General features: G+C 48.3%; 1 protein-coding gene across 1 annotated transcript; it reads right to left on the bottom strand.

Annotated features, from left to right (window-relative positions):
- Window positions 1-1,475: 1,475 nt before the first annotated feature.
- On the bottom strand, window positions 1,476-27,391 carry SCD5 (stearoyl-CoA desaturase 5). The gene is made up of 5 exons (XM_066186609.1): window positions 27,110-27,391; window positions 11,840-11,970; window positions 7,004-7,209; window positions 3,719-3,951; window positions 1,476-3,230 (listed from the first exon to the last, which is right to left on the bottom strand). The coding sequence occupies exons 1-5, from the start codon at window positions 27,267-27,269 to the stop codon at window positions 3,040-3,042; spliced, it is 921 nt and encodes a 306-aa protein (XP_066042706.1). The 5' UTR covers window positions 27,270-27,391; the 3' UTR covers window positions 1,476-3,039.

Genomic DNA, 27,391 nt, shown 5'->3' with positions numbered 1-27,391 from the left:
TATCACCATCTTCAAGAACTGTTGAAACCAGGTGAGGCAGTGCTCCCTGCCTCCTCCACTCTGGCTTATCTTCTGTTAATGGGCCATCAGCACCTTTGCTACACAGCTCACAGATAATCCCCTCCTGGACTACCTCCTGTTAATGGGCCCATCAGGCCTTATCACATGACTCACCATCCCATTGTGGGATGCTCCGCCCAGAGGGAGAAACCAAGCATTCCAGCCTGGATATAAGCTGAGACTCTGAACACCAGAGGGGCGCTTACCCACTGGATTCCCAGAGGACCCGAGATACCAGACTTTTTCTACAGGATCACTGCTTCAGGAAGACCACCTCATCTGGACTGCTTCCATCACTACGCTCAGGTTGTATTCTGACTCTGTCAGTGGTCTTTTGTATTATTGCATTGATTTTATTTTACTTTCTTTCCTTTTTTTTCTTTTTTTCCTATTAAATTGTATCTCTGACTTGGAGCCTCTCATTTGTTTTGCCTTGAAACTACTACAGGGGGGAATATTACCTTCTTGTAATTTCAGGTTTTCAGGGAGGTTCAGAACAGCGTGTGCCTCTTAGCAAGGCTACTTGCTCTTCTTACACCAGGCACCTGGCAGGAATGAGCCTAAGGAAGTCCAAACAATAGCAGTACAGAAGAAAAGTGATAAAGATCAACAGGAAACTGTGTATCTTGGTGCATTCCCTGTAGTTCTGCGGTCAGGAAATTGCACAAAGGAAAGGATGAGAGCACCGGTGAGCTCAGGCATCTGCACATCTTCCAAGCTTCACTCCTACACTCACACCCCAAGTCCAAACCCATTACACACATCACTTTGAAGACAGGTTCCCTATGATTTTTGCCATGGAAGGACCAGTTCTATCTTTCTAACCAGCAGGTCAGCAACCTCCCAGCTCCAGGAGCCCGTTTCCACACCACCCTGCAGGCACTGCAGCAGGGGGTGGGGAGACATCTCCTACTCGTGTGTGTGTAATTCCTCTGTTTGTCAAATGGCTCTGACTCCAGATGAATGCACATCAAAACACATCTTCAGGCACACCCGGGTCTTCAGGCCCATCTCAGCAGAAACAAAGAGAGCTTACAGCAAAATCTAAGTAAAATATTTAATATTTTCGGCCAGAGCATTGTCCTGCAGTCACACTGGGCTGGTATTTTTCTATTAAAGCGGGATTTTCACATGCAAGAACTTGCCATGGTCTCCTTTCAAGTTTATGTCAGCTTCCCGTTTCTTTCCCCCCCCTCTACAAGCTTGGCCAGGAAGCCCAAAGTAATCAAATCCCTTGGTGCCCTTCCATTTGACAGCCTCCTCTTCCCCTGACATTCAGAGATGCTGAGGGGGGAGGTATTTTGAGCTGCACCAAATGTGTAGCTGGAAATGCCAAGCGAGACGCTGCTGTAATTCTGATGTGTGATGCCCAAAGACCTTCGCTTTGGGAGACGTTTCAAAATTAAACACAGTGGCCAGGCTAACTCATAACTGTTTATTGTAAATCACTCAAGAGTTTACACATCATTAATGGCAAAATAACACTTTTAAAACACCTGCTGGATGAAAGACAGAATAAAGACAACTCTTTTATATTATATGGCATCATTTGAAAAACAAGAAACAGAACAAAAAAGAAATAATTTTATTTTTTTCCCCCACTTTTGCATCTTTCCTGAAAATATCTGGGCCTGAGTCTCAGTTATCTTGAGATCCCTGCCTTGCCCAGGGTGTGGGGCTGTGTGGCTGGGAAACAGGCACTCCCTCTCCGAGGGGCAAGGCAGTGACCTTCTGTATAAATGAAAATCATGCCCTCTATCTTCAAAAGTGCTCCAGTGCTGACAGTACAAAGCCTCTCTCCTGCACTGGCTAACATCTAACACAAAGGGCTATATGTCCCATTAAATCCACATGCCGTTGTTTGGGTTTTTTTTTTAGGATTTTTCCTCTTTTTTTTCCTTTTTTTCTCTCTCTTTTTTTTTTTTTTTTTTTTTTTTTGTTTAAGCAAGGCAACTGTTAAAATTCAGAAGCTACATAACTGTCTTTATATTTTGCTCAGAAACCAATGGATGTTGCATGCAGCTGAAATATTAGTACAGGCTCTGACTGAGATAAAGGTCAGTTTTCTAAGACCCACTAGTCAAAGGAAGAAAAAGAAATTAAGAGGCCTCTTGTGCAAGAGGAGCTAAAATATGCATGCATCGATGGCCATGACTGATTAGAATATGACTTAGGTCTCCAAACATTGAAACCAAAGCTTTATTTGGCTTAAGACATGGTTGAGCTCTATACATTTACCATTACAATGTATATGTGACAACAAAGGAACCATCTCAATATAGCATCAGTTGGTATTTTGGCTTGTATAGAGACTAATCTTCAACACAAAAGCCTGCTCAGCAATAAAGAGTTTTCATATTTAGCAAAGACAGCAGTGCACTGGGCTGGCTAACAGGGCTAACAAAAAGAAGAAAGCAGGTTTCCAAACTAACATCTAACTAAACTGAGGGTGATCTTTCCCCTTGGACATACTGTTTTTCATCAGCAGTGTTACTGTCCTTTCCATGAGTATGCAGCTGACACAGCACACTGGGCCCTGTCCCCTCCCCCTGAAAGATGCACCTCAAAACCTTACTGGATGAGCAGTAGGAACAAAAATCTCCCCTAACTGCGCTTGGAAAGGACAGTTAGTTCCTTCAACCTGCCAACATTTACCATGAACAAGCAAAATACAACAAATCTCAGACATGAACTACAGTGACTAAAATCAAATCTCTCTCCCGCTTAACTGCAATATTAAATAATATATAACATTTTTACACTTAATAGTCTTAAGTTTGGACATAAGACAGCTAATAAGGAAAGGAGGAAAAAAAAAAAAAGCTGTGGCTGAATCAATTCCTGGGGAACTGATTCAGCCAAACAGGTCTGAAATGAAAAGGTAATTTTACCCAGAGGTAAATCCACCACAGGCACGGGGCTGCGCGCACACCCAGCCAGCCACGGGACAGCGCCGCTGGCACGGCCCAGCGCCTCTCCTCAGGCACTGCCATCTCCAGTCCTCTCCTTGCGAGCCTGGATCATCTCCTTCGGAGCCTGCTTGCGGTCAGTGACCAACCCCAGCCAAAACATGAAGTCAATGAACCAGGTGGTGGGGTTGAACTTCAGGCCCAGCTCACTGGCTGAGTAGTCAAACGGGAAGGTGTGGTGGTAGTTGTGGAAACCCTCACCTGAAAAACAGAGAGGGAGTTTAACGACCACATAGCTGGCACTTTTGTCAACACGGGAACACGCTCAGGCAGGACACTCCAACACCCATGTCCCAAGTCTTGCATCCACCCCAGACCTCTGGGGCAGACACAAACCAGACTCCATTTCAGCGCTCTGGGCTTTCCTCCCCAGCAGGAAGGGGCACGTCCCACGCCTTATGCTCAGGGAAGAAAACCAGAAGTGCCTCAAGAGGGGAGACACTCAACTGGGTCAGAAGTGAGGTCACTCACTTCTGCTGCACTATCTGCCGAGATACCACGTGGTGTTCTTTCAACGTGGACACCATCAGTAGAACATTCCTCCGGGATGCACAAGCTCCAGCCTCCTCCAAACCCGGGCTCCAAGCGGTGTCTAGGTGCAGGCACCGAGTCCCAGCCAGGGTGGGAGAGGATGGGACACCACTCTGAGCTGGCAGAGCCATGCCCAGTGTGGCAGCAGCAGCACTCACCGATGGCTCCCAGGGTGACCAGGGTGTTCTGCCTGGGGTTGATGTTCTTGTCGTAGGGGCGGTTGCCGTACATGTGGGCGGCGCTGTTGACCAGCCAGGTGACGTTCAGGGAGATGGTGTACCGCAGGATGGAGGCCAGGAAGTAGGCGTTCCACAGGCTCTCGCCCCACAGGTACCACGGCACGACGGTGGGGATCACGAAGCACATCAGCACCACTGAGCTCTTGTAGTACCTACAGGGCGGGAAGGGAGACAGGAATGCAAAGTAAGACCCGTCTTGTTCGTCCCCCTGTGACAGGTTTAAAATAGACCTCTGCTTTTGTTGAGTTTTTCAGAAGGGATGAGGAAGAACAGATTTCTTAAACAGTTATTAAAATTTACATTCCCTGAAAGCCTTTCGGATAGGAAGAACCGTCATTCTTATTTGAAAAAAACCAAACAAACAGCTTTCAATTAAAACCCACAGAGGATGGGGAAAATGTTTGTATTAGCAGTATTTTTGAAAGGAAAGAAGTTTTCACAAACACAGTTCTCATCTGTAACACATGAGCTAGTTTTGATCATCTTGTGCATGAAATAAATCAACCTCTTGCCTTGCAAGTTCTTTGCTTGGTGTATTTTGTTGTTGTTTGGAGGTTGTGCCTCACATCCTGGGCTCCAGAAGGAGATCTACAGCTCTACAGCAACACCAGCCACGGTGAAGAGGGCATTCTTCAGCTCTCTCACAGAACTCAATCCTCACTTACCTGAGCTGAGGCCCTCCAGGCAAACAAGTTCCCTTTCTTTGCTCCGCCAAAGATAAATAATTTCCCACTCATATGACTGACTTCTCGTAAGGTTTGCAAATCTCATTATTTCAAGGCCAGGATTTATGTAGAGCTGGAGGAGAAAAATACTTTCCAGTCCAGAAAACTCCTTCAATGTTCAAAGCCTCTACCACTCTGAAGAAATAGAATAAAATACGAAAACAGCTGATCAGGCACCAACTAAAACTATCCTGCAAGATGGAAGAAGCCCAGTCGTTGATGAAGACATGAAATCTCCCATCTGAACAAGCATGAGAGTACATTGTCTTCCTTTGGAGAGGAGAGAAACATCCACCTTGGAGCGAGAAGCCTCCTTACCTGGAGTGCAGGGGAATCAATGCCTCGACACATGCCTGGGGAACACCACTGCTTTCACCACACAAAAACTTTGTCATGGAGACACTTCACCTGTGAGCTTCCCTCTCACATCCCTTGCAGGATTATTGCTCCCTCATGCACAGAGGGTGGGTTTTGCTGTCGGTTGTGCCTGAAGCAGTACTGTGATTTCAGCTGAAGTGATGTGGTTTTAAACTGACTGAGTGGTGCCTCGTCCACAACACAGCAGCACCACTAAATTCAGCAAAACTAACAATTTGGGCTTAAAACAAAACATGACAAGAAGGCTTTATTATGATTCTTAGCAATCTGGCCAGCTAGTTTTTCCATGCTGTCAAAAAAACCCCAACACTGCAACCTTGTAGAAAGGAGAAACCCAAACTCTGGTTAAGGGACAAAGTCCTAAATCCAAATCCAAAGCAAAGGCATTTGCTAAGACAACTTTCCTGTAGAAAACACACTTCTTCACTACACAACTTTCGCAGCATGAGCAAGGCAGTAGAGCCTGCTTCTCGTGGTGTGCTGTTGTCTTGGAAAAGGTAACAACCAAGAGGAGCTGCAGCAAACTACAAGGGAGCTGCTGCAAAAAGGCACTGCCAACTGAGGAACCAGAAGCAACCATACACGGAGGGAAATTCTCCTCACTCCTGGAAGATTTCCATTACAAGGGTATTTTTTTTTTTTCGCATTAGAGAAATCTGTACACTAGCAGAAAAAACCCTAATTTTCAGACTTAACTGACTGCTCCCCTCACTCAGAAAATACACAGAAATGGCCTTAAGCAGTTTTCCAAAGTGCCCAGATGAAATGCTTGCAAGCAGAAAGTCTTCTTGTGCCTAAAACACAGGTACTCACATAGAACATAAAGGATGTTGCTCAATTCCCAGCTCTCACAGAGTGTCTAGCAAACTGAGCCAGGATTGTGCTAACTCCCAAGGGAGATAATTAATCCTGCATAGAATGGCAGTCTGGAGAGAGGTGGCACTTGGCCTGCACTGGCCCAGGGGTGCCAAAGATGACTTTGCAGAGTGAAACATGCATTTCTGTGTTAAGGCAATTAGTGATTGCAGAGTTTGCTCCTGTGATCAAAGAAGAGGGCCAAGATCCGAGCCACTTCTGCCACAGCTGTTTTCATAACCAGCCCTGGCTTTTTGGGGAAGCAGAGGCACAAGGACAGGGCTCAGTGCTTGTGCCACAGAGCCTGCGAGGACAGTCAGCGAAGTGTCAGCCACGTGGGAATAGTGGGGGCCAGAGGAAAGGCATCCCAGCACCTGCAGCCGAGGTGGCAGGGATATCTCGGGGGAGAAAAGGGAAAGATGAAAACACGGAATGAGCCACAACCAGACCACCAGGCGGGAGGACCTCTGTCTTGGGTTTTGTAACCAAAAAAGGGAAAAATGTTTCTTCTATTCCATCTACTGAAACCCAGTTGGGGAGATTTTTCCTTTATCTGTTGTAACTCCAGAAGGGAGGACTAACTGCCTTCTCTGATAACAAGCCAGCTGTTAAAAACCGGGTGGAGCATTGTTTCTTATCTCTGCTCACCCTCCCATTTCCTCCATGGGGATTTCTTTTGTTAATGGGCCATTAAAGCTCATCAATGACATGACACATTACATATCCCATTGTGAGATGCTCCACCCAGGGAGGAGGAGCCAAACTATTTCCATCCAGATAAAAGGTGCCACAAGTGTCACCAGTCATCGAATTTTCCACTGGATTCCTGGAGGAAGACTGGACCCATCTCACCATTACTGCACCCTTTTTCTACGGGACCATCTCTACTCCAACAGAACCACATCTGCCACTCCAGAAGGGCTTACTTTGGACAGCTTCCAACAGGATGTCAGGTTGTATTTCTGACTCTGCAGGGTTTTCTAGGATTTCTTGTTTGTTTGTTTGCTTGCTTATTCTTCTGTACTACAACATCTGTGTTTTTATATCCCTAGTAAAGAACTGCTATACCTATTCCCAAAATCTTTGCCTGACAGCCTTTTAATTGCAAATTTATAATAATTTGGCAAGGGGGGAGGGGCTTACATTCCAAGGGAGACTCCAACCTTCCCTGGCAGATACCTGTCTATCTAAACCAAGACAACCTCTCCACGCCCACCTTGCCTCAGGGCCCAGCGCCGGCACTTACTTTCTTTGGAACCTGACGACAGGGTCATCCAGCAGGTCAGTGAAATCCAGTTTCCTGCCCTTCTCGATGACGTCGCGGTGCTTGCGCACGAAGAGCCAGCCGATGTGCGAGAAGAAGAAGCCGCGGCGGGCGTTGTGCGGGTCCGCGTCCGTCTCCGAGTACTTGTGGTGCACGCGGTGGTCCCGGCTCCACTCGTAGATGTCGTTCTGCACAAAAAATACAGTGGGGTGAGAGGAGAGGGGCCAGGCACTACGACCACCGCCAGTCCTCCTGATGCCTAAAGTTTTAGCTTCCTTGTTTTCCAGATTCTGTCCTGCCGAGGGGTGTAGTTCTGAGCCTCACATTAACTGTTAGTAAGCTCTCTTCACAGAGTAGGGAGACAAAACAAATCCTTTTCCTGCTAAAAAAAGAACAAAGACAACTTTCAGCCCAACAGCATTAACAATGGTGGACATGAAGGGAAGAACAAGAAGGATGGGACCTCACAACCTGAAGATGTAATTGGACAATTAAACCCCAATATGCAAATGGACCAAAACTTATAAAAGTGTAAGACCTCATGACTGGTCAACCATTTTGTGACCATTCTTAGTCCATACTGGGTGTAGCCCTGGTCAGGCTCTTGTCCTGCTCAAGGTGAATCCTGGAGGCCTTTCAATAAATACCTACTTTATTCTCTAGCTCTGTCCAGTCTCTGTTTCAGGTCAGCCCTCCCAAGGCATCACTCCCACACATCCTAACAGCAGCAAGCCCCTCTCTGACGCTCCTCAAAAAGGGCTGTTGACTAAAACCCGCAGCTTTGCAGCCAGCCAGCCCATCATACCACTCCTGTCAGTGCCCACATGGAATGGGACCTGATCTGGGAACTGGCACAGACTGGACAAGTCTCAGGGCTAGAAATGGCTGTTAGAGCATCTTGGGAGTTACCATCATCAGTCTGCCCTGGGTGTCTGAGGATGGCCTGCAGGGACTGGGTACATACATGTTTACACTGTTATTTTAAGACTGTGCTATGGGGAACCTTGTATATTTATTTTCAGGGGACCACTGTACAGAGGCTCTCAGTTCCAGCATCCTCTTTCTCAGCTGGTTGCAGCTGGTGCCCTCCAGGCACAAACACAGTGCTGAAAATGGGACAGAGCTTGTGGATCACTACAACTACTGTAGTGAACAACATGACACTGAAATGCCTTATGGCTGTAAATGGAATCATGTGGACTGCAGGGAGGAAGGGATGGACCACAGTTTCACACCTGGATCCATAAAGAGAGACTTTCTGAGTTCACTCAGCCGAAGGGATTTCAGCCTCCCAGTTTGCTGTGCAGGATGCACTGGCTGGATGCACTGGACTATGGTGCAGTGGCTTTTGCAATGGTGCTGAGCTATTAGTGCAGGGCATTGTAAGCACATCCAGCACTTGCAAACCTCAGACCACACACTCATCTATGAATTGAACTGCTCAACACCAGCACCAAAACATGGAAATGTCAGTTAATGCCCAGATCCACAGGAGCGTGAACTTTAATCGGAGAGTTCTTAGCAGAGGTTGCTATTTCCATCTCTGCACAGTCAGGGAGGTACCCAAGCAGAAATACCCAAGGAAGGAAAGGCTTGGGTTGCTTTTAGGAACAGCACCCACAGCCATCAACCACAGCAGCTTTGCTCCCAGTAGAACTGAGCAAATCATTTGCCGTGTCTCTGAAGTAAGAACAGGACACCACCCATCTGGGCACTGAGTATACCACAGGACACAGCAAGCACAGGATAATGAAGCTGTGTGCACCGGTATTTTGTGGGGCAAAAGCCCTGTGCTGAAAGCATTGCAGAAATCATTGCTCTTTCTTTCAGCTATCAGCGTTTGAGCGAAAGCACTGAGGGGACTCTGGGAACAACTGCAAAGAGCAGCTAAAGAATCCAGCTCAAATGGCTCCATGTCCAATTTCAGCTTTGCAAAAATGCTCTCTGCCTGCAAGGGCACACCAGGGACAAGTGAGGAACAAGAGCTCCAAAAAGATCTCAGCTCCACTGCATTCAGTTATGCTCAGCCCTTTACTGTTGTCATGGAGTGAACACAGTGATGCTGGGAGTGGACTGGGGGTGAGGGGGACATTTTTCTGCAGCACTGACACATCTAAGCCACTGAGAGGAGGCAGCAAAGATCAGTCCCTTGCCAGTGCTCCAGTGTGTTGCACCTTAACTATCTCACTGCATGAGGAAACAAAGTAAACTGCAAAAAAGCAAAGGAAGTCACGCAAGTCCTCAGTAAGAACAAGGGAAGACCTCTACCTTCCTACACAGAAATCAACAGGAAGGAAAACCTCTACACTGCTTCAAGCGGCTTCAGTGAGAATATCCATATGACTGGAAAATGTCAACATTAAGTAACTTTGAAATAAAACAGGGTTACGCAAGAAGCACACTTAGAAAAGTCTTCTTTCTTAACCAAAAATAACTTCTCAAGTGAGACTATCGATCAGTTCGTCACAAGAGCACTTGATAAAGTCATTTGTGGGACAGCAGATAACCAGGAAAAGCAATGATACTGTGAGAAATTAACTTGGCTTTTCATGCCACAGCAAATGCCTGCAGAACTGGCAAAAAAACAACGATTCCCCAGATGAAAGGGTTAGGAAGCTGTGAAACAATTGAACTGCATCTAATTAAAAACCACAAAGGCTAAGAGGAAATAAAGGCCTGAGGCCAGAACTGTTGACAATAAATACACCAAGAACTGGAGCACAGCATGTGTAAATATGCTCTGAGCGAATTATTAGCAACCAGTTTTCAAGAACACACCGCTTTTGATCAAGTTTCGGGTAAACACAGGGGTGAAATCCCTTCCGAAGCAGAGAGCAACAGCATCATGCTGTGACAGTGACACAGCCAGGAGGTTTCATTAGCAGGTCCCTTAACAAACCTGCAGACTGAAAGGTGCCAAGAGCCTGGGCTGTGTGACAGTCTCCACGTGCTGACCCAGATTCCCACACCACCCCTGCTGCTGTGTACAAATGCACCCAGCACAAACACAGACTGTGCCACAGAGGTGACACCAGCACGGCCCAGCTGAGGTGCTGGAACTTAAATGCTAGGAGATCAAAAAGCCAGGTATTACCTATGTCTGAAACAGACAAGTGACAGCAAGAAGCACAGTCTTTCAAAATTATGAGAGCTTCATTCTAGATGGAGAGAAGAAACACAGCTCAGCATGCTCTGATCATAAAAAGATCCATACAGCAGAAGTGGCTGCATCTGATGGTATTCCAGAGGAGGTACAGCATGTCACAGCCCAGGCAGCATCAAGCTAAAACACTACAGCAGGGTTTCCTTCCACTGCCCTTCAAGAACTCTAAATATTTCCTCCTCATTTAGCATCCAGGGATGCTCTATGCATCTCCAATGCTACCTCTTCCTCCCAGAGCCAACATGAAGGAGATGGACCTGAAAACTCATCACTCACTGTTTGCGGTGGTGGAAAAGGCCTTTACAGGCAATGGATGTCAAGGTAATTAGGAGCAGGCTTCAGATTTAGAGTGGGGAATTTGGCCTTTCATCTTCTTTCTGATATGAAGGGCACAAAGGTGGCTTGAAGCTACTTTGAAGTACTTCCCTGCCTCAGAATCCCTCCATGTCCTCAGACAAAAGCAGTGACGAGGCCAATGCAGCTGAGAGCAGAATCCATAGCAACAGGGGAGCAGAATGCAATGAAATCCCTGTGTGCAGGCTCACTGCAAACAGCTCTACACACTCATTTAAATTACTTGTGAAAGATAAGATCAGCTGTATAACAGGGAGACAGTACCAGGGGCTTCTCAAAACTCTAAGCAGTTGTTTAACACACTGAACAAAGGGCTTGTAAAGCTCTGCAAGGAACCAAGCAGCAGATGGAAAATGGTTCAGAATAAAGAAAGGTTATAGTCGAAATGGACACATTTCCATTTTCAAGCAAAAGCATTGCGCTCTTTGCAATGTGTAGAGAGGCTAACTAATTAATTCTTTCCACCTTCAAAAAGAAAAAAATCAAAGATGATAAACGAGCAGTACAGAGGTACATAAAGGGACTCCTTTCATTCTCTGTCAAGGCAAATGAACAAAAAGTCCACCAACCAGATTGAAAGGAAAAAGATGAAAACTCAGGGCACAACACATAATGTGGTACTCGGTGCCCCAAGGGCTTATGGCAGCCAAGCTCAATGAGTTTCATTTTAGCACAGGTAAGTTTAATTTTAGTGCAGGTACCTATCTTTATCCTTACCCGCCAGAGGAGGAACCAAATTCACACTGAGAAGATCCTGGTTCAGGACTAACTCCTACAACCAGCTGGGTGTTACACAAGTGTTTCTGTGGTCTAGGACTGCCTACCAGCAAGCACAGAGCTAGTAACACACTTCTTCACAAACGTATTTGAATTGGGCTGGTGAAAAACGCTGCATAAAACAGAGATAAATTAAGATTGTGAAAGGATGCCTGCTCTCCTTTCTGGGCACAAAGTCTCCAGCTGCCTGGATGAACAGACTCCTGGTTACACAGACACATTTGCGTCAAGCTAGCCCTTATAAAAGTCTCCACGTTTTCCTGTGAGGCGTGGGGCGAGCCCTGTGCCACAGATCAGTTGCTGAGCTTTTGATTTGGTCACGTTCAGCTTGCTCCTCAAGTAGTTATTGCTCCTGGTCTGCCTAGTGCACATTGTTACGTGGGTGGTGAGAGGGGCTCCGCACCCCCTGAGCCAGCAGAACGTGTTGCAGCAAATAAATGTCTTTCTGTCAGGTTTTTTTTTCTTTCTTTTGTTGTTGGTAAGATGAGGGGATCCAAGAATCTGAATAGGCAACACCAGCTCACCTGGAAAGCCATGGAGTTAGCTGCAGCCAGAAAGATCCTCAAAGGCAGCTTGGCTTTGTAGGAGCGGTGGCTCCACAGGCGATGCGCGCCGGCCGTCACGCCCAGAGCCGTCATCAGGAAACAGAAATAGGCTGCAAGACACAGAAACAAAACAGAGGGTGGGTGTGCCACGAGGCCAGCTGACATGATTTGTGCTCTCCTTGGTGTAAAGATGCTCCTTGCCCTGCCTGCCTGCCTGCCTGCAGGGTCACTCAGGAGACGAGGCTGGGCAGACAGGAGATGAGGTTCTCAGCCCACCTCTGCCTCACAGGCTCTTTGCCTAAAGAGGACAGGCTTATTTTGCAAGTGTAAAACCAAAACGAGAGCACACTCAAACATTAAAGAATATTACAGGACAACTTCACATCAATTTAGACCATCTGCAGCGATGTGTTGTTTAGCCAGGGCTCCCTGCCACCCTACACACACAGACATGTTTTGGTTAAAACAGCCTATTTCAAGTTACCAGAACAAATAGGGAAAACGAGATCCCCAAAAAGGGGTTCTGTACTGGTGTCTGCACAAGAGTCTGTCCACCAGGGAACCCTGTTGGACAGGCAGTGGCTTGACAGGAATTCAGAGTCTGCTTTTCCCAGTATGTAACGTAAAACATTTGTCTGTGCAAAAAGAAAACAAATGTATATGTAGGTGTGTGTCTACAGTGTCCCTCTATCAACTCCCAGCTCACAGTGCTTGAAATTGCAGCGTCTGAGAGAAAATAGAATGGAAAGATATTTGGGGAAAATAACAGCAACCATATTTCAAGTTGATTGCCACCCCTGCGGACTGAAGAAGCAAATGGACTTTTTCCACTCCGCTGGTGGATCCATCAAAAACAGATCTACCCAAACTGTTTGTCATTATGTCCATGGCCAAAATCCCTGTCATCCCCTGTACAGCAAATCAAAGACTTTCTCACAAGATGCAGCTGGAGTCAGAATGGTCCCAGTAAAGATGATGCCTCTCTAAAACCTGCTTTGGGTGCCATCATTGAAGAGACAATTCTGATTTTCAGCAGGCTGAGTGCTCATGGTACTCCTAGAAAAGGCTCATTTGTGCAGTTATGCCCAGTGCACTGAAGTCTATAATGAAATTAAAATTTCTACTTACCTGAAGAGAGGTACAGAAATGAGCTAAGATCATAAATTCTCTCTGTACATTATGCACAGATTTTGCTGAACCTACAGATTACTCTCAGATCAGTAAAAACGCTGACACCACAATTCCTCACACTCCAGTCCCCACTGCAGAGCTGCAGTTCTTGCATATGCCTTGTTAGAGCACGGATTTGGACATCCATGAAATTAGAGAAAACCTATCCTACCATTTGCTCTGTGTGATGTTGAGCTGTGCAGAAACATCACTAAGTAAAGCCTTCCAAATCACTCAAATGACTGTAATTGTGGGAACAGATCTGTGACACACAGAATACTGACATTATCCAGCTAACATAAAAATATTAAGGTTAGAGTCCTGAATCATTTCAAGAACCTATTTTCTCTGGGCTTTGTGACTGGTTAACCTCCTGCTAGTCATGGGCTGGAATCTCCCATCTTCAGCAGTTTCTTTTTTTTTTCCTTAAAGCACAAGGGGGCTTTTCTCCCATTTCAAAGCAACAAATCATTTAATTGACCAAGTGCTCCTCAAGAGCACCCATCCATCTTCATCATGAATGATTGCTTAGAACGAGAATGAAAGGTAAAATGAGAGATATGCGACATTAGGGTCGATTTCACTTCCCTCCTCTGTCCAGTGTAAGAAGGTGGGGAACAGACCATATGGAATATCTGCACTGAACACAACCAGGGACAACCCTCTCTGGCCCTTCCCAGCCCCCCAGGGACTTGCCAGCCCCGGCCCACTCCTGCAGTGCTCAAGTGATCCAGGAAACAGCTGGGGCTCATACCCACGCACCATGCCTATTTTCTGGCTTTGCAGAGGAGGAATCATAAGAGCAGGAATCTTCCTAATATAAATCCCGAGGGTTGAAACATCCCCAGAAACAAACAAACAAAATTACTCAGGAGGTTCAGCGTCAGAGCAGAAGCAAATCCTGTCAGACAAATGCACTGCTTGGTGATAACAAGTTTTGTGATTCTTACAGCAATTAAGGTGCCCGAAAATAATATTTGACCACTAATTCCCAGTGCACAAATAGCCAAGACGACAAATATTTGCCATGTAAGGAACAGGTCCCAAGCTCTCCTTTGCAGAATAGATTAGGATCTCAAACCAAAAATCAGACTATCAACCATTTGATTATATATTAATCATGCACAGCTACAGTACTGTAGTGAAGAAAACCACTGCTTTCTTACCTGTCCCATTTTTGGGGATTGGAGTGTGTGTAGGGGGTGAACATGTCAGTGAAACACAGAAGGATTGCAATGTGGAGCAAAGCCGACAGTTAATAGCAATTCCTCCTAGTACTGAAAACACCCTCTTAGAAATGTAACTCAACGGGTTTCCTAAGTAATAAAGAGTAAAAAATATTTATTGCAGAAAAAAGGAGGGGGGAAATAAAGCCACAAGAAAAGCACCAATTAACAACCTGGAATTCAAGCAATTAATGTTGTATTTCTTTTTAATTTAGTGGGATAGCTAATGTACAAAGAGGAGACTGGTAAAAAAGCCAGACGTGTCCTCTGCATGTTCTGCTGAGGTCTGATGGGAGCATTTCCAACCAGCTCACTTGACAGAGCACAGCATGAGCAAAATGATTCAGAACTGGAGCAGAGGGAGAACACGTATAAAAGAGGGAACAGAGAGGAAGAGGGAGAAGAGAAAACAGCAGGAAAACCTGTGCAGAAGGACAGAAGAGAGACCCAGTGCACGGGGACAGGGAGAGGATGCACGAGAGACAAGACACACGAGGTTAAAGTAATGTGCAGGCAGGGAGCTGGCGGGTTGCTAGGCTTCCAATACACTGTGCCTGTGCACAGATGCTATTTATGGGAACATGCCAGAATCAATAGGCACAAGATTTTTATTCAACACTCTTATTAATGACCTGAAACAAAGGCAAACAGCATGCTAATTACAACAGGGGATGATGCTATATTTGGAGCAGCAGTGAGAGAGCTAGGAAAACACAGAAGGATCCATGCAGAAACAGGGGAAGAAATGCTCACAGTAAAGACAAAGCAAAGTAAGGCAGTTTGGGGAGTGGTAATTGGAGACAGGGATCTGTGATGAGGATGAGAAGCTTGGGGAAGCAGGAGCCTGAAAGGAGGATCACCAACAGTTCATAAAATATTCCCAGTGGGCCATATGATAAGGCAGCAAGACATCAGTGTGATTTTGAACAGCAGGCACAGAGGTGTCATCTCACTGTCAGACAGAAGCAATGAAAACTACACCAGGCAAATCATTTTAATATGGATGGGAAATCAACAACATCCAACATTTGAGCCACCTTTTTCGGAGCAACTCATTATGCCCATAGCTGGATTTCCAGAAAAGCTTTACTAAGGCCAGTGCCAAACTCTTCTGAAAATCTCAGTATCCAGGGAACTGGCTTCTTATGAAGATATGGGGGGATGTTGCCACAGTCTGTATCTACTTCACAGGCAAATCATCCTCTGATCTTAGTGGTTGCTTAAATTGGAGCAGATCTCACCCCCCGAAAATTTCAAGTCTGTTTTATGTTAAATATCAAAATTAGAACTTCTTCTGTTTTTGAAACCTGGGACCACATTAGAAAGGTATGTATTTATTCTTTGTGAACCCAGCACATTACAGATTGATTTTGACTTTTATCTTGTTATTAAAAAAACCCCCAAATCAACCAAAAGAAGATGCTCAACAAACACTGGGTTCACTCTGCATATCTGAACAGACAATTCCGGCTTCTGAAAGCGAGGAGATGACTGGACATATATGTCATATGTCACCACATATGACAAGGAGACACTGTGGGATAGCAGCCATCCACACATTACCAAAGTCAAACATAACCCAGTTAGATGGAGCAAATCACAATTATCTCAGAGGGACGATACACCAGACAGGAAAACGGGAGCAGTGAAACAAAATCAACTGCAGGTTTAGCACAGCACTACTGTCAACACACAAACCATCTTCAGAATACAGAATAATGCCACACAGCTGTTCCCATGGGGTGGCAGCACATGGAGCCTGGCACCAGCTCCCACCCAGGGGCTCTGATCCCTGTGTGTGGATGGCACGGACAGGAGGGACAGCAGAGCCGGGAGCAGGGAAGGGAATCAGCCCTTGCCGGTCTCACTGCCAGCATCTCTCTCCCATGTGGCTCCCAGTCCCTTCTCAGGGACTTGAACACTGCACTCAACCACAGCAAGGTGACTGCCCTGAACCTGCCACATGCCTGGAGAGCCACCATCCTCAGAGTTTGCTCTCTGTGAGTTGTTCCAAATTCAGATCCCACCACAGCCCTATTTTCCGAACACACTGTGGGACTGGGCAACTTCTGTGAACCTTTTGGCTTTTTTGCATGCTACAGCACGTAAGAAACTTTTTTCTCGTCCTGGAGCAGACTTGGTTTTAAGTCAAGTGATGACACATCTTACACCAGGCACGACTGGGGTGTATTACATCAATGCCAGCAAGCAGGGCACAATCTCCCAGTCTTTCCAGTGCCAACAATGGGGAAAAATGTGGGCGAAAGTGCTCACCCCTTCAAACAAGACATGGCAGGCCTTGTGAGATCAGAGCAGTGGCTCACCTAGCCCCATACCTTATTCTAACAGGGGTAAGGGGAGTTGCTATGCAGAGGAGACTGAATTAAAGAAGAATTTAAAAAAAAATTTAAAAAGGGGAACAAAAAGACAACACAGGCCAGCTGTTGTTGCACTAGCACTGCCTGCCCACTTCAAGTGGCGTGGACTTCAAGATGTGACATTTTGCACAGAGAGTTTGTGAAAAGTAATTACCAAGGCAAGTAATTACTGGAGGCTGTCCCAGAGTGGTTATCATGCCAGCTCTGACCAGGAGGGTGACAGACCACGGGTCAGAATAGCCACCAAGGGTCAGGGCCTTGGTTTTATGCCTTGTTCTGAGGATATCAGCCCCATTTACTCCTGTGCTGGCTGCTGTCCCCGCCTGTCAATCCCCTGCCTGCTCATAACCAACCTGCAGCATCATTCTGTATGTGCTCAGGGAGCTGCTCCTTCAGTGCTGTCTTTGCCCTCCAGCTGCTATTCTGGAAAAACCTTGGCTCTTCTACTGCCATCTTTTTGGGGACAGTTTCAGAAGCACACAGGACTCTGTTCTGATGGAGGTCCCACTGCTAGGTCATGACAACCCCAACACTGTTTAGCCTACAAGGTCTGACACATTCCCAGGGCCAGCCTGAAGTTACATTCAGAAAAGGCTTATACATTTTTACAAACACACACTGTGCCTCCAGCAGCTCAAGGATCAGGAGGCAAGATCCCTTTGATACAGGAGGGAGTAATTTCCTCAGATGTGCATTCTAATCACACTAATGGCAAACAAAGCACATCTTTTGCTTGGGGAATTAAAATCAACAAATGAAAAGGCTGTGCCTCACCTACAGACATCTGTTACCTTTTCAACAAGAGGGCAGCTGGAGACAGCTGACCTTAAAAGGCTGTTCATGATGAAGACATCTCATGACATGACACCATTTGGAGGAAATTCTCTCTCCAAAGTAGCCAGCAAAGCCTCAAGCAAGCTGCCAAGAAATTCTCATCTTAGCACAGGCCATTTTTTCTCCCCTGTATATAAAAGGATACCACAACTTGACTCATTTGTACTAAAAAAAAAACCATTTGAGGACTAAAAATGACAGGAATGGACATGAAACTTTTGTCTGCTCCCACACCAGCATCCTGTGCTTATCCAATCAGATAAAAATTGCTTGTTAGGGAATTTTACTAACCAAATGAGTCAAACACAAAGTTTTCCATTGTGCTGCAAGAACTGCACGAGACATACAAACAGCAAGCTGCTCAAGCACAAGCATGCAAAGCTGACTGACTGCCATAAATATGTAACACTCCTGTAACTTCCAGTGGTGATTTTTTCCTTTCTAAAAATTAAATTACATCTGCATATCCTCCATCTGCCTTCTCCTCCTCACTTGTGGGGTTTTGCTGTTACTCAGTGGCAGACTTAGGACTTAAGTGACCAAACCAGGGAAAGTACTTCCAATAGTACGGAGTGGTGCCTAACTTCATTCCCACTGAAATTCAGGGCAGCACTGCCACCCATTTCAGTAGCTGCACCATGCCCGGTCTCTTCTGAACTCCTAAGAGACCCTCCACTTCACTACACACACGGACTGAGGTAGAAGATTCTCTTCTGATCCAACACCAGGGCTCAGACCACAAATGCAGCCGATAATTTTGTGGTGCTTCATGTGCTCTTTTTACGTTTTCATCAGATAATGTCCAGTTTGGGGACACATTTTCTTAAAATGCCATGTCTGCCCTCAGAATGGCAAGTTTTCCCACCCCAGATCAGGCCAGCAGTCTTTCCAAATACCTCGGCTAAAAATGCTGGTTGATGTCACGCACTGCACCAGTGGGAGGGCCAGGGTCAACACGCAGCATTCTTAGATGTAGATTAGATACCAAGTCCCCAGTACACATCTCTGCTGCTGAACTCCAGGGAAACCTTGGAGCTCTCTTCCTCCACAGCAAAGAGACACCAGGGAGCAGTAACATACCATTTAACTCGCAGCATCCTTCTAAAAAAGCCTGATTTTCTGACCTGCAACTACACTTATTAAGGAGGAAGAGATTTTCACCTTAGTCCCTAAATTGCTGCCAAGAAGTGATGTTAAACGAGTGCTCTGGCCCTGGGGTCTCTGGGAAGGAGACACTGCTCTGCTAGCCAACCCGCTGCTCACTGAGCCCTGCAAACTATCAAAGGCTGGCATCAAAAGCTCCTTGGGCTGGATTCAAGCGAGCAAATGAGAATTAAAAAGCACTGGCGGGCAGCAGCACCAATTCCCTGGGCTGCCCACCAGGCAGGTCATGCCAGCTCTCACGGGGAGCCGTGCTTTCCTGTGGAGACCAAACATGTGAAATCTCAGGCCAGAAAGCTTCATCTAAAATTAGATCTTCACATCCTCTGAGCTACTCTAAATTGAGCCAAGAGAGACTGAGATAAGAAGAAGCACATCAAAGGCAAAGGGGAAGCGGAATTTCAGAGCTGCAGAGAAGATGATTTCTGATGATGCCCTGCTCCTGCCCCTCTGTGCTGTGGTGGAGCTCCAGGAGAAGCTATCAATCACATCCCCTTGGCCCTGCCAGCACCAGCTCATGAAATCCAGGCTGCCTGGATGCACATGCCTGTGCATGCACTTTCAGGAACGTTCCCCAGAGCCAGCACTTTTGGCTGAGTATACAAAAGACTTTATTCCAGTTGGAATAGCAGAAATGGTCATATTGACAACCGCAGCCAATGTGATATAAACAAAGCCAACAGAGCAATGGAAATCGTGGCTGACAGCAATTATTCCAGCCAATGCCAGAAGTCCCCTGGGAAGGAAATACAGATTCCCTGAATTCACCGGCAACTGAAGATTGCCTTAAGATGTCGAACAGCTTACATGTATTTTTAGATCAAAAGAGAAGGCTGGAAGATGCTTTGGCTCCTCTGAAATTTTTGATGCTTATGTGTAGCCTGTCTCAGCTCAGCGGGGTCCTGCGTCATCACAGAACCACGGGCAGATTTCACTTCTCTCCCAGTGACCTCACTGCTGTCCTCAATCCGCACGCTGACTCGGGCTCTGCTGGGGTTTAAGTGCTCTGTAAATGCCAAGACAGAATAAATGCCAGTTTTTTACCTTTTTTTTTTTAGGGACAGAGTAAAGAAATAGCATGGTTAAGCCATTAGCACAGCAGACCAGGGCCTTGTGTTCAGCAGGCAGTTCTGCCCTGAGGAAGAAGGTTTAGTTATTGTTTAGCATCCCTGTCCAAAAAGGGACAAAGCCAAGCTTACCCTGTGCAGAACCAGGTGCATGACAGGGGAATGCCCTGCTCTGACCCACTGCCCTCCCCATGACCACTGAAGCAGAGATCTGATGGGTTTGACTTTTCAGGACTTCACAGTCCAGATGATGCTTCTGTATCGCTGCACCTTGCCTAGGTGCTCTGTGTCTGCTCCACCTGTATGCTATCAGCTGCTACACCTTTTCCTCCCCCTTCCAAAACCAGAGCTCAGAGCAAAACCTGTTGCAAAAAATGGCCTCTTCCAATTTTCTCACCTGTCAGTTTTAGCCTCAGAGCTGGGCTGCAAGTGCTAAACCTCATTAAAATTAGAAGGCACAAGCCCCCTGCATGCAGCAGGTCAGTCAGCCAGAGCTGTCAGGCTGGAGGATGATGCCAGGGCAGAGGAGGAGACCTTGTGTGTGGGCAGGCTGATGCTCCCCGGGGGAACTCACCACATGATTGCTCCCCACGCTCCCCCAATGACTCCTCACTGTGTCCCTCCAGCACAAACAGCCCTGCCCCAGCCCAGCTCTGCTCCTCCAGTGAGCTCTGGCGCTCAGAACATCATCTGAGACACCACTGTCCAAAATGCCTTGAGAAAGATGCTCCAGAAATCCCCATGCCCTGCTGCAGAGGCCCCCGCACAAGAGGGACGGCAGGCACACAACTGCCCATGCCAGCTGCACAAACAGCCTTCCCCTCTGTTTCACACCAGCTTTGCTTTACTTAGCACAGTAATTGTTAATGTTCCACTCTTCAGTGGCGCAGCACATTTCGTTGTTAGCCTACACGGTACAAATAAAATCTGATTACAAGAAATTGCCTGGCTCCAGTTATAACATCAGTGTTAGTTACAAGTGCAACTGTGACTGCAGGGAGGGTAGGTGCAGTGGCAGAGATGAGGAACCACACTAAATTCAATGCAGTGAGTCCCTTGAGACTTCTCCTGCAGAGAAGTCCATCCTGACTCATCCATTGAAACTCCTCAGAGCCTGTATTCTGCCATCCCCACCTGCACATGTAACCAAAGATAAAATGCTAGAGCCAGAAATTCCTGATGACTCCCCAGAGCTGCCTGCACCAGCTCAGGGACTGGTGGCCCATGGCTAAAGAAGGCACTTTACGCTTTTGTGTGTTTGCCACAGCCAGCTCTGGGGGTGCCAACAAACCTTCCCTTCCAGGGGCTGCTTCACAGGGATGCCTCTCCCAAGCCCACCATGTCAGGGGGCAGCCCAAATGCCAACAACCCTGCCAAATTCAGGCAGGGATTTCTCCCTATGCTGGATCCAGCTGTGTGATGTGCAGCACACAGGACAGAGGGAAAAAACACAAGAGCACCACCAATGCACTGGGGATGAAATCAGGATAAGGAACAAAAACACATACAGCTGAACATTGTGACAGACTGTGGTTCCTCAAGGAACCACCTCCAGCAACAGTTAAAACAAGAGAGGAGTGAACACTGGGGAAGGGAAAACATCCAACAGGCAGGAGTGTCCTCAACAGGACATCACCTCAGAGCAGGATTCTGGAACAAACCCAGGAACACTGGTGTGATTGTATCCATCCATACCCAGTCCACAAACAGGCTGCCCAGGGAAAAGGTGGTGTCTCCATCCCTGGGTGGATTTAAAAGAAGTACGGCTGTGATGCTTAGGGACATGGTTTAGTGGTGGACTTGGCAGCGTAGGCTAATGGTTGGTTTTGATGATCTTAGAGGTCTTTTCCAACCCAAGTGATTCAGTGATGTTGTTCTATCTGTGCATTATGTGAGGGTGTGTTCCCAGTTTTACCATGGACACGGAGCTCAGACCATTTCCAGACGTGTTACAGCCACCCCCAGATCTGGATCATGCCATTTTTAAGGACAGAAACACTGCTTGAGAAAAGACTTCGTTCTTGTCAGAGATGATGGGAGTTCAGCTCTTCATGCCAGGAGGAAAGGAACAAGCCAAGAATTTGGCTATTAAGAGTGACAGCTGTGTAACTATGCTTTCAAACGGGCCAGGGAAGGAAAAGCCAGTCCAAAACTTCTCTAGAGACAAGCAGGGCTCCTCCCCTGTGCCGGCGTGCACCTCAGAGATGCAATTAACATTTAGATTAACTCCACCTCTTCTACATTCATCATATAGTGGACCAGCTGCTGTCTTGAACTGCTGAAAGCATGGTGGGCAGCTGGGAGCTGATGGACAACAAGGCCAGCCTCCTGTATTCCACAGAAACCTCCCAGAGCTGCTCCCTGCTCGTGGCTGGGACTGTTCTGGGAGCCAGCAAACAGGAGATCACCTCGGGGAGTAAAGTGAGGAAAGGTCCTTCCGTTCATTAAGCCCTTCCCACCAAGTATCCAAGATAAATGCATTTCTCCCTATTTCTGACCCAAAACCTCACCTACAGAAATCACCTGAGCATACAGCAGGAGTGACAGAGAAGTTTCCATCAAATGTCTCCATTTCAATGGGCGTGAAACAGAGACAATGTTTCCACTCTCCTTCATCCACAGAGGTACCAAGGGGAACTTCCCTGGAGCTAGGATTTTATTTTTATTTATTTACAGCTGTCTGCACAGAGTTTTCAATGCCGTGCACAGAAACAGTTCGGGACTAAAAACAGTTAATAACCAGAGAGCCAGCAGGTGGCACTCAAGAATATCCAGGAATCAGGCAGGACCAAGAAAACTTGCATCTGCAGTGCACAACAGCAACCTGAGCCTCATTCCACAGGCGTGCTACCGACCAGCAGCCTGAGAGACAGGCGATAACCCCAAGTGCTAGGACCACAACCGCTTTCGTCTCTTTGACTGAAGGGATCCAGGCACCCCGGGCAGGATCCAGGGATCCCAGGCAGGATCCAGACTCTCGCCTGGGAGCAGCTTGCATCTCAGCAGGGCTGCAGCTGGGCAGCACCGCTGCTCCGTCTGCGCTCCCAGACAGCCAGCACTGGTGCGCAGGGGAAAGCTGAGGAGAAGCATGGCACAGGGCCCGCCGCGGCTCAACAGGAACAATCTGGCGCTCTCAGGAGCACTAAAACATCTCCTAAACGCTGCTAAAACAACAGCAACAAGCCTCCCTTCCCATATGAGCACCACGAGGGCAAGGCCATCCTCCTTCCCAACCCCAAGCTCTGGCAAGGCACGGCAGCGTGTGACATCCACTCCTCCCTCAGGCAGCTCTGCCTAACACATCCAGGTGATTTGGGATTTCTCCATGCCCGTGCTTGTCCAAGTGTTTAAAGTTGTTCCAGCAGCCCAGAATGAAAGGTTTTTAAGCAGGTAAACAGCTAAACCTCTTTTGCAGCAGCTCTATTTCCTAAAATTAGTTTGGCGACTTCAAGTGCTTCCTCACGAGCCCTCTGTGAAGACTGAAAAGCACCTTTTTCCAACCAAAATCCGTGACCATCACGTGGTCCCCCTGATGGAGTCTTCAAGGAGCTGTCACGAGCCCACCAAAAGAAACCGTGAGCAGCTGTTAGCACTGGGCCCTGCAGCGAAACGTGCTGGTACTCCCCTCTGTACAAGGATTTCAGAGGTTTTTTTAGTTTGCTTCCCTAAATCAAATCAGATAAACCTCACCGGGACTGCCACAGGGCGGACGTGGCTGGAGCAAGGAGGTTCCTGGTTAAGAAGCATCATTTAATGGCACGTCGCTGTCGTGGGAGATGAGCCTTGCACGGTTTCCTCCCAAGCGACCTCTGGAAAGTGGTGCAGCACATCCAGCCCAAAAGAGAACATCAGTGAGCCACAGCCCCGGCTGGCCACAAGCGCCCCTTTACACAAGTTAATTCCTGGAAAATCTGCATGCTTGGCCCCAGCCAGTCCCATTGGCAGCAAGCTGCTCCCACCCTGCTTCAGTTCCTCCGGAGAGCCTGGAGAGAATGGTGATGCCTCCCGTTCCAACCTCCGTGGTGCTGAGCACCAGGGAAAAGGCAGCAGGGTCTTCTCCACTCACCCCTGCACCAAAGCACGGGTCAGGCTGGCAAAGAGCAAGGCAAGAGAGCTCCCAGGGAGCCCGGGCTGCTGCGGCAGGGGACGTTCCAAATCCGCTGGGCCAGTCCCGTTGGCTGTCCCACCGGCACAGCCTGCGGCTGCTCGATGCCTCACACACACACCGCCGGCTGCCTCTCGGGTCAAGGCAGCTCCCAGCTCATGGAAAATTTTGACATGAGTAATTTCATTGTTTTTGTTCAGCTTGGACTGAAATCAGATTCCACAGAGACCCCGGGACGGCCCTGAAAGCCTGTGTTTTAACCAGCTTATCTGTACATCCCTTGAAAGATAACCCAATTCCCGGTTCTGCACCAATTCCCATCCCCAATCCTGCACCACCCAGAGTGCTGTTTGGGATCCCCTGTGCAGCCCCAGCTCCATGTGGGGTGCGGGAAGCTGCAGGGCGGGCCCCAAGGTGCTGGAGCGGGAGGCGAAGGGAACAGAGGAGCACAGATAATCCTGAGTAAACAACCAGCTGAGCCTTCCTTGGCAGCGCTTCCCCATTGTCTATTATGTACAGCTGGACAAATGTCAATAAATTACCAATGGAAATGAGCCCTGCCGAGCAGGCAGCTTGGCCGGAGCAGCGGTTTTCGAGGTGGCACAGTCGCATCTCAGCTCCGCTCTGCTGCATCAGCTGCCTCCGGGGGTGGGAGGGGAAGGAGGAGAGCAAGCCCTGCACAGAGGGAGGGTTTGTACCCGGCTTCCCCAGGGGAGAACACAACGAGAAGTGGATGTCTTGGGGGAGGAGAAGGTAAAAAAGCCAAGCGGGCAGTGGTGAGTCATGGGAAGCTGTCCTGTCGGCTTCCTGCCAGACACCACGGAGGTCACAGCCAGCACTGGCATCCCGCTCCCAGCACACTTTTTCCTGCAGCTTATCCATCCATGGGGGAGCAGTGGTGGGGAACACGGAGCGGAGCGATGCAAGAAGGGCTTGCACAGGACCACTGGGAAGCTTCCTGAGTGCCAGGACAGCTTGGGAAGAGAAAGAACGCCACAGAGGGATGCATGGAAGGCTGCAGCTCCTCCACCTGCACCTTCAGCGTACACGCATCCCTGCACTACCTGACACTTACTCCCATGCCCGCCATCCGCGTTTGCCAGCGTGCCAGCCCTGCTCCCAAGGCTGGCTGGCAGCCAGAGCCCACAGAAAGGCAGACTCACAGCTGATCTGCACAGGGAAGGAGATGTGCAGAACCAGGGAGAGCGAGGGACACGTCTGATTGACACTTGTGCCTTCCAACACAACTTCACTAGTCGGCTCCTTCCACACTGAAGGGAGGTGGGTTTGTCAACCTAAGCAACAGCCATCCTTTTTTATCTACCCCGGTCGCTCAGAGAGACCTCAGAAACAGGTCACCAGCGTTGACAGCAAGCTAATTTATCTGACATATTCTGCAGGAGAGTGTGCATTTTCACATTGCCCAGCACCTCTGAGGGGAGCAGAGCTGGCAGCAGCCAGATGTTGGAGTGTCTCGCAGTGTCCAGGACAGCTGGAGCCGGCACATTCACTCCCTGCTGTGGAGCCCCTGTAAAAAACCACCCACCAAAGTCCTGTAAAAACTCTGTGGTCTGCTCTAGGGTGGCTGTTAAAAATAATGATGTCAAGAAATGAGAGGCTTTCACTTTTAGAAGGAAAGGCATTAGGCTGCAAAGTCATTGAGAACTGTTTATTGTTTAGCATCTGTTTAACCTCCACCAGGAAAAAATACCTCGGAGGATGGAGGGAATTGGTAACTCTGTCCTTTGCCTCCAGCCTCAGGGATTTTTGTAATGGAGCCCAGTGAAATCAGAGATGATTTCAAATTGTCTTCTTGGAAAGGCAAAACAGAAAAAGAAAGCCCACCTGCCTGCACACAACAGGACCGAGAAGGGTTGAAAGCAGACCACAGGCTGTGCGTTCCAGCCATACAGCTCCCACAGGCTCTCCTGGTCTCCCTGATCACCATGCTGGGGCCAAGATAAACTACGAAATCAGCCTGAACACAACTAGGAACAGGGAGGCGAGAGGAGTAGTGCTTACAGAAGGAAACTATGCAAAACACAACCACCCCACAAACCTCTTCTAGTCACAAGCAAGCCAGGTGAGGGATTGTGCAAACCAAGCTGCCAGTCAAACGCAGGTGCCCTCCAGGGACCCAGAAACTGAGGATGGTAATTGATGGAAAGATTCATTTCCCAACCGCAGGCAGCAATTGGTGGCGATTTCTGGGGGTTTAAGACAGACTGAACGTCAAAAGCTGAAGCTGTGAAAAAGAGGTTTAGGACTTCTCCAAACAGAAGGAATAAGCCTGATATCTAAAGCACCTAGCTGGGGCTTCTGAAGAGTCACCTCGGCAGTAATGATGGCAGCCTAACAACCCAAATTCCATGTCTGTGAGTTCCTGCAGCAGACACTCTTCTTCCCTCTGTATAAAAGAATCCCAGGCTGTTAAATTCTCCACTCACCTCAAAGCAGATTATTTATCCAAAAAAAAATTGCATCAGCTGTAAGCAGCACTCAAGTTTTTACCCTCCTGGCCACCGAGATTTATATGAATCAATATACAGTTCTGTCTGCTGGACAGTGATGCTGACATTCCCCATCTATTTGGTCTCACAAACCCTGACAAGCCTTGCACAATACTGCAGCGTTTCTGTGTAGCGTTTTCTCCCAGCATCGTTCTTCTGTGGAGAAAAGAAGACCTCACCACTGTGGGATGGAAGAAAAGACGCTATATTTGATATTCTCTTCCCCAAACCGAATCCTTGGCTTTTCACGGCTAGCAGGACAGACGCTGCAAGCCATCTCCCCTCCGAAAGCACAGCCTGGCTTACCGTCTCTGTGCCAGCACCTTACAGCTCTTACTCGACTTTCACATCTTCCCTAATGAAAATTTCTATCACCTTTCTCGAGAAACAAACGACGAGCTGATTTCCTACTCCAAACCGGAGCAGAAAATCGCGGGTGTTCAGAAAGTAAGGCGGTGAAACAGCAAAGGGACGGCCAGCGCGTCCTCTTCCCAGACCTTTAAACCGAAGCATCGCCGCTTGACTGGGCTTTTTTAACTAAAAAAAAAATGATAAATGTAACCGGAGGGGGAGCGCCCCCTGTTTCTACAGCAACCGAGGGCCCGGCGCGGCGCTGGCAATGGCATCCCGGGAGCGGCCGGGGGGGGGGGGGGGGATGCTCGGGAACAAAAGCCACCGCGGCGGTAAACAGGGGCCGGACAGGGGACGGACAGGGGACGGACAGGGGCAAACCGAGACGCGCCCGCCGCCCCGGGGCCCCGCCGCCCCCGCCCCACCTGTAGCATCGCCCGCACTCACCCCAGAGCAGGGTGAGGATGTGCGCCCGCGGCACCAGGCTGAGCGCGTAGACGGCGCCCAGGTGCAGCAGCCCCATCAGCACCACGTTGCGCCAGACGATGGCCTGCCCTCCGCCCGCCGTGCCCTCCTCGCCGCCGGCCGCCCTCCGGGGCGCGGCCATCGCGCCGGCCGGGCGCTGGGCAGGGCGGGCGGCCCCCGCGCAGCGCGGCCCCGCAGCGGCTACGGGCGGCCGGGACGCCGGGCCGCCGCCGCATCTGTTGCTGCCGCCGCCGCCTCCATGGA

Source organism: Chamaea fasciata, unplaced genomic scaffold (genome assembly GCF_029207755.1).
Source record: "Chamaea fasciata isolate MVZ Bird 193981 ecotype frontalis unplaced genomic scaffold, bChaFas1.0.hap1 SCAF_6, whole genome shotgun sequence".
Classification (NCBI taxonomy): Eukaryota; Metazoa; Chordata; class Aves; order Passeriformes; family Sylviidae; genus Chamaea; species Chamaea fasciata.
The sequence above is the reverse complement of the archived record's forward strand: the minus strand, read 5'-3'. Positions and strand labels throughout refer to the sequence as shown.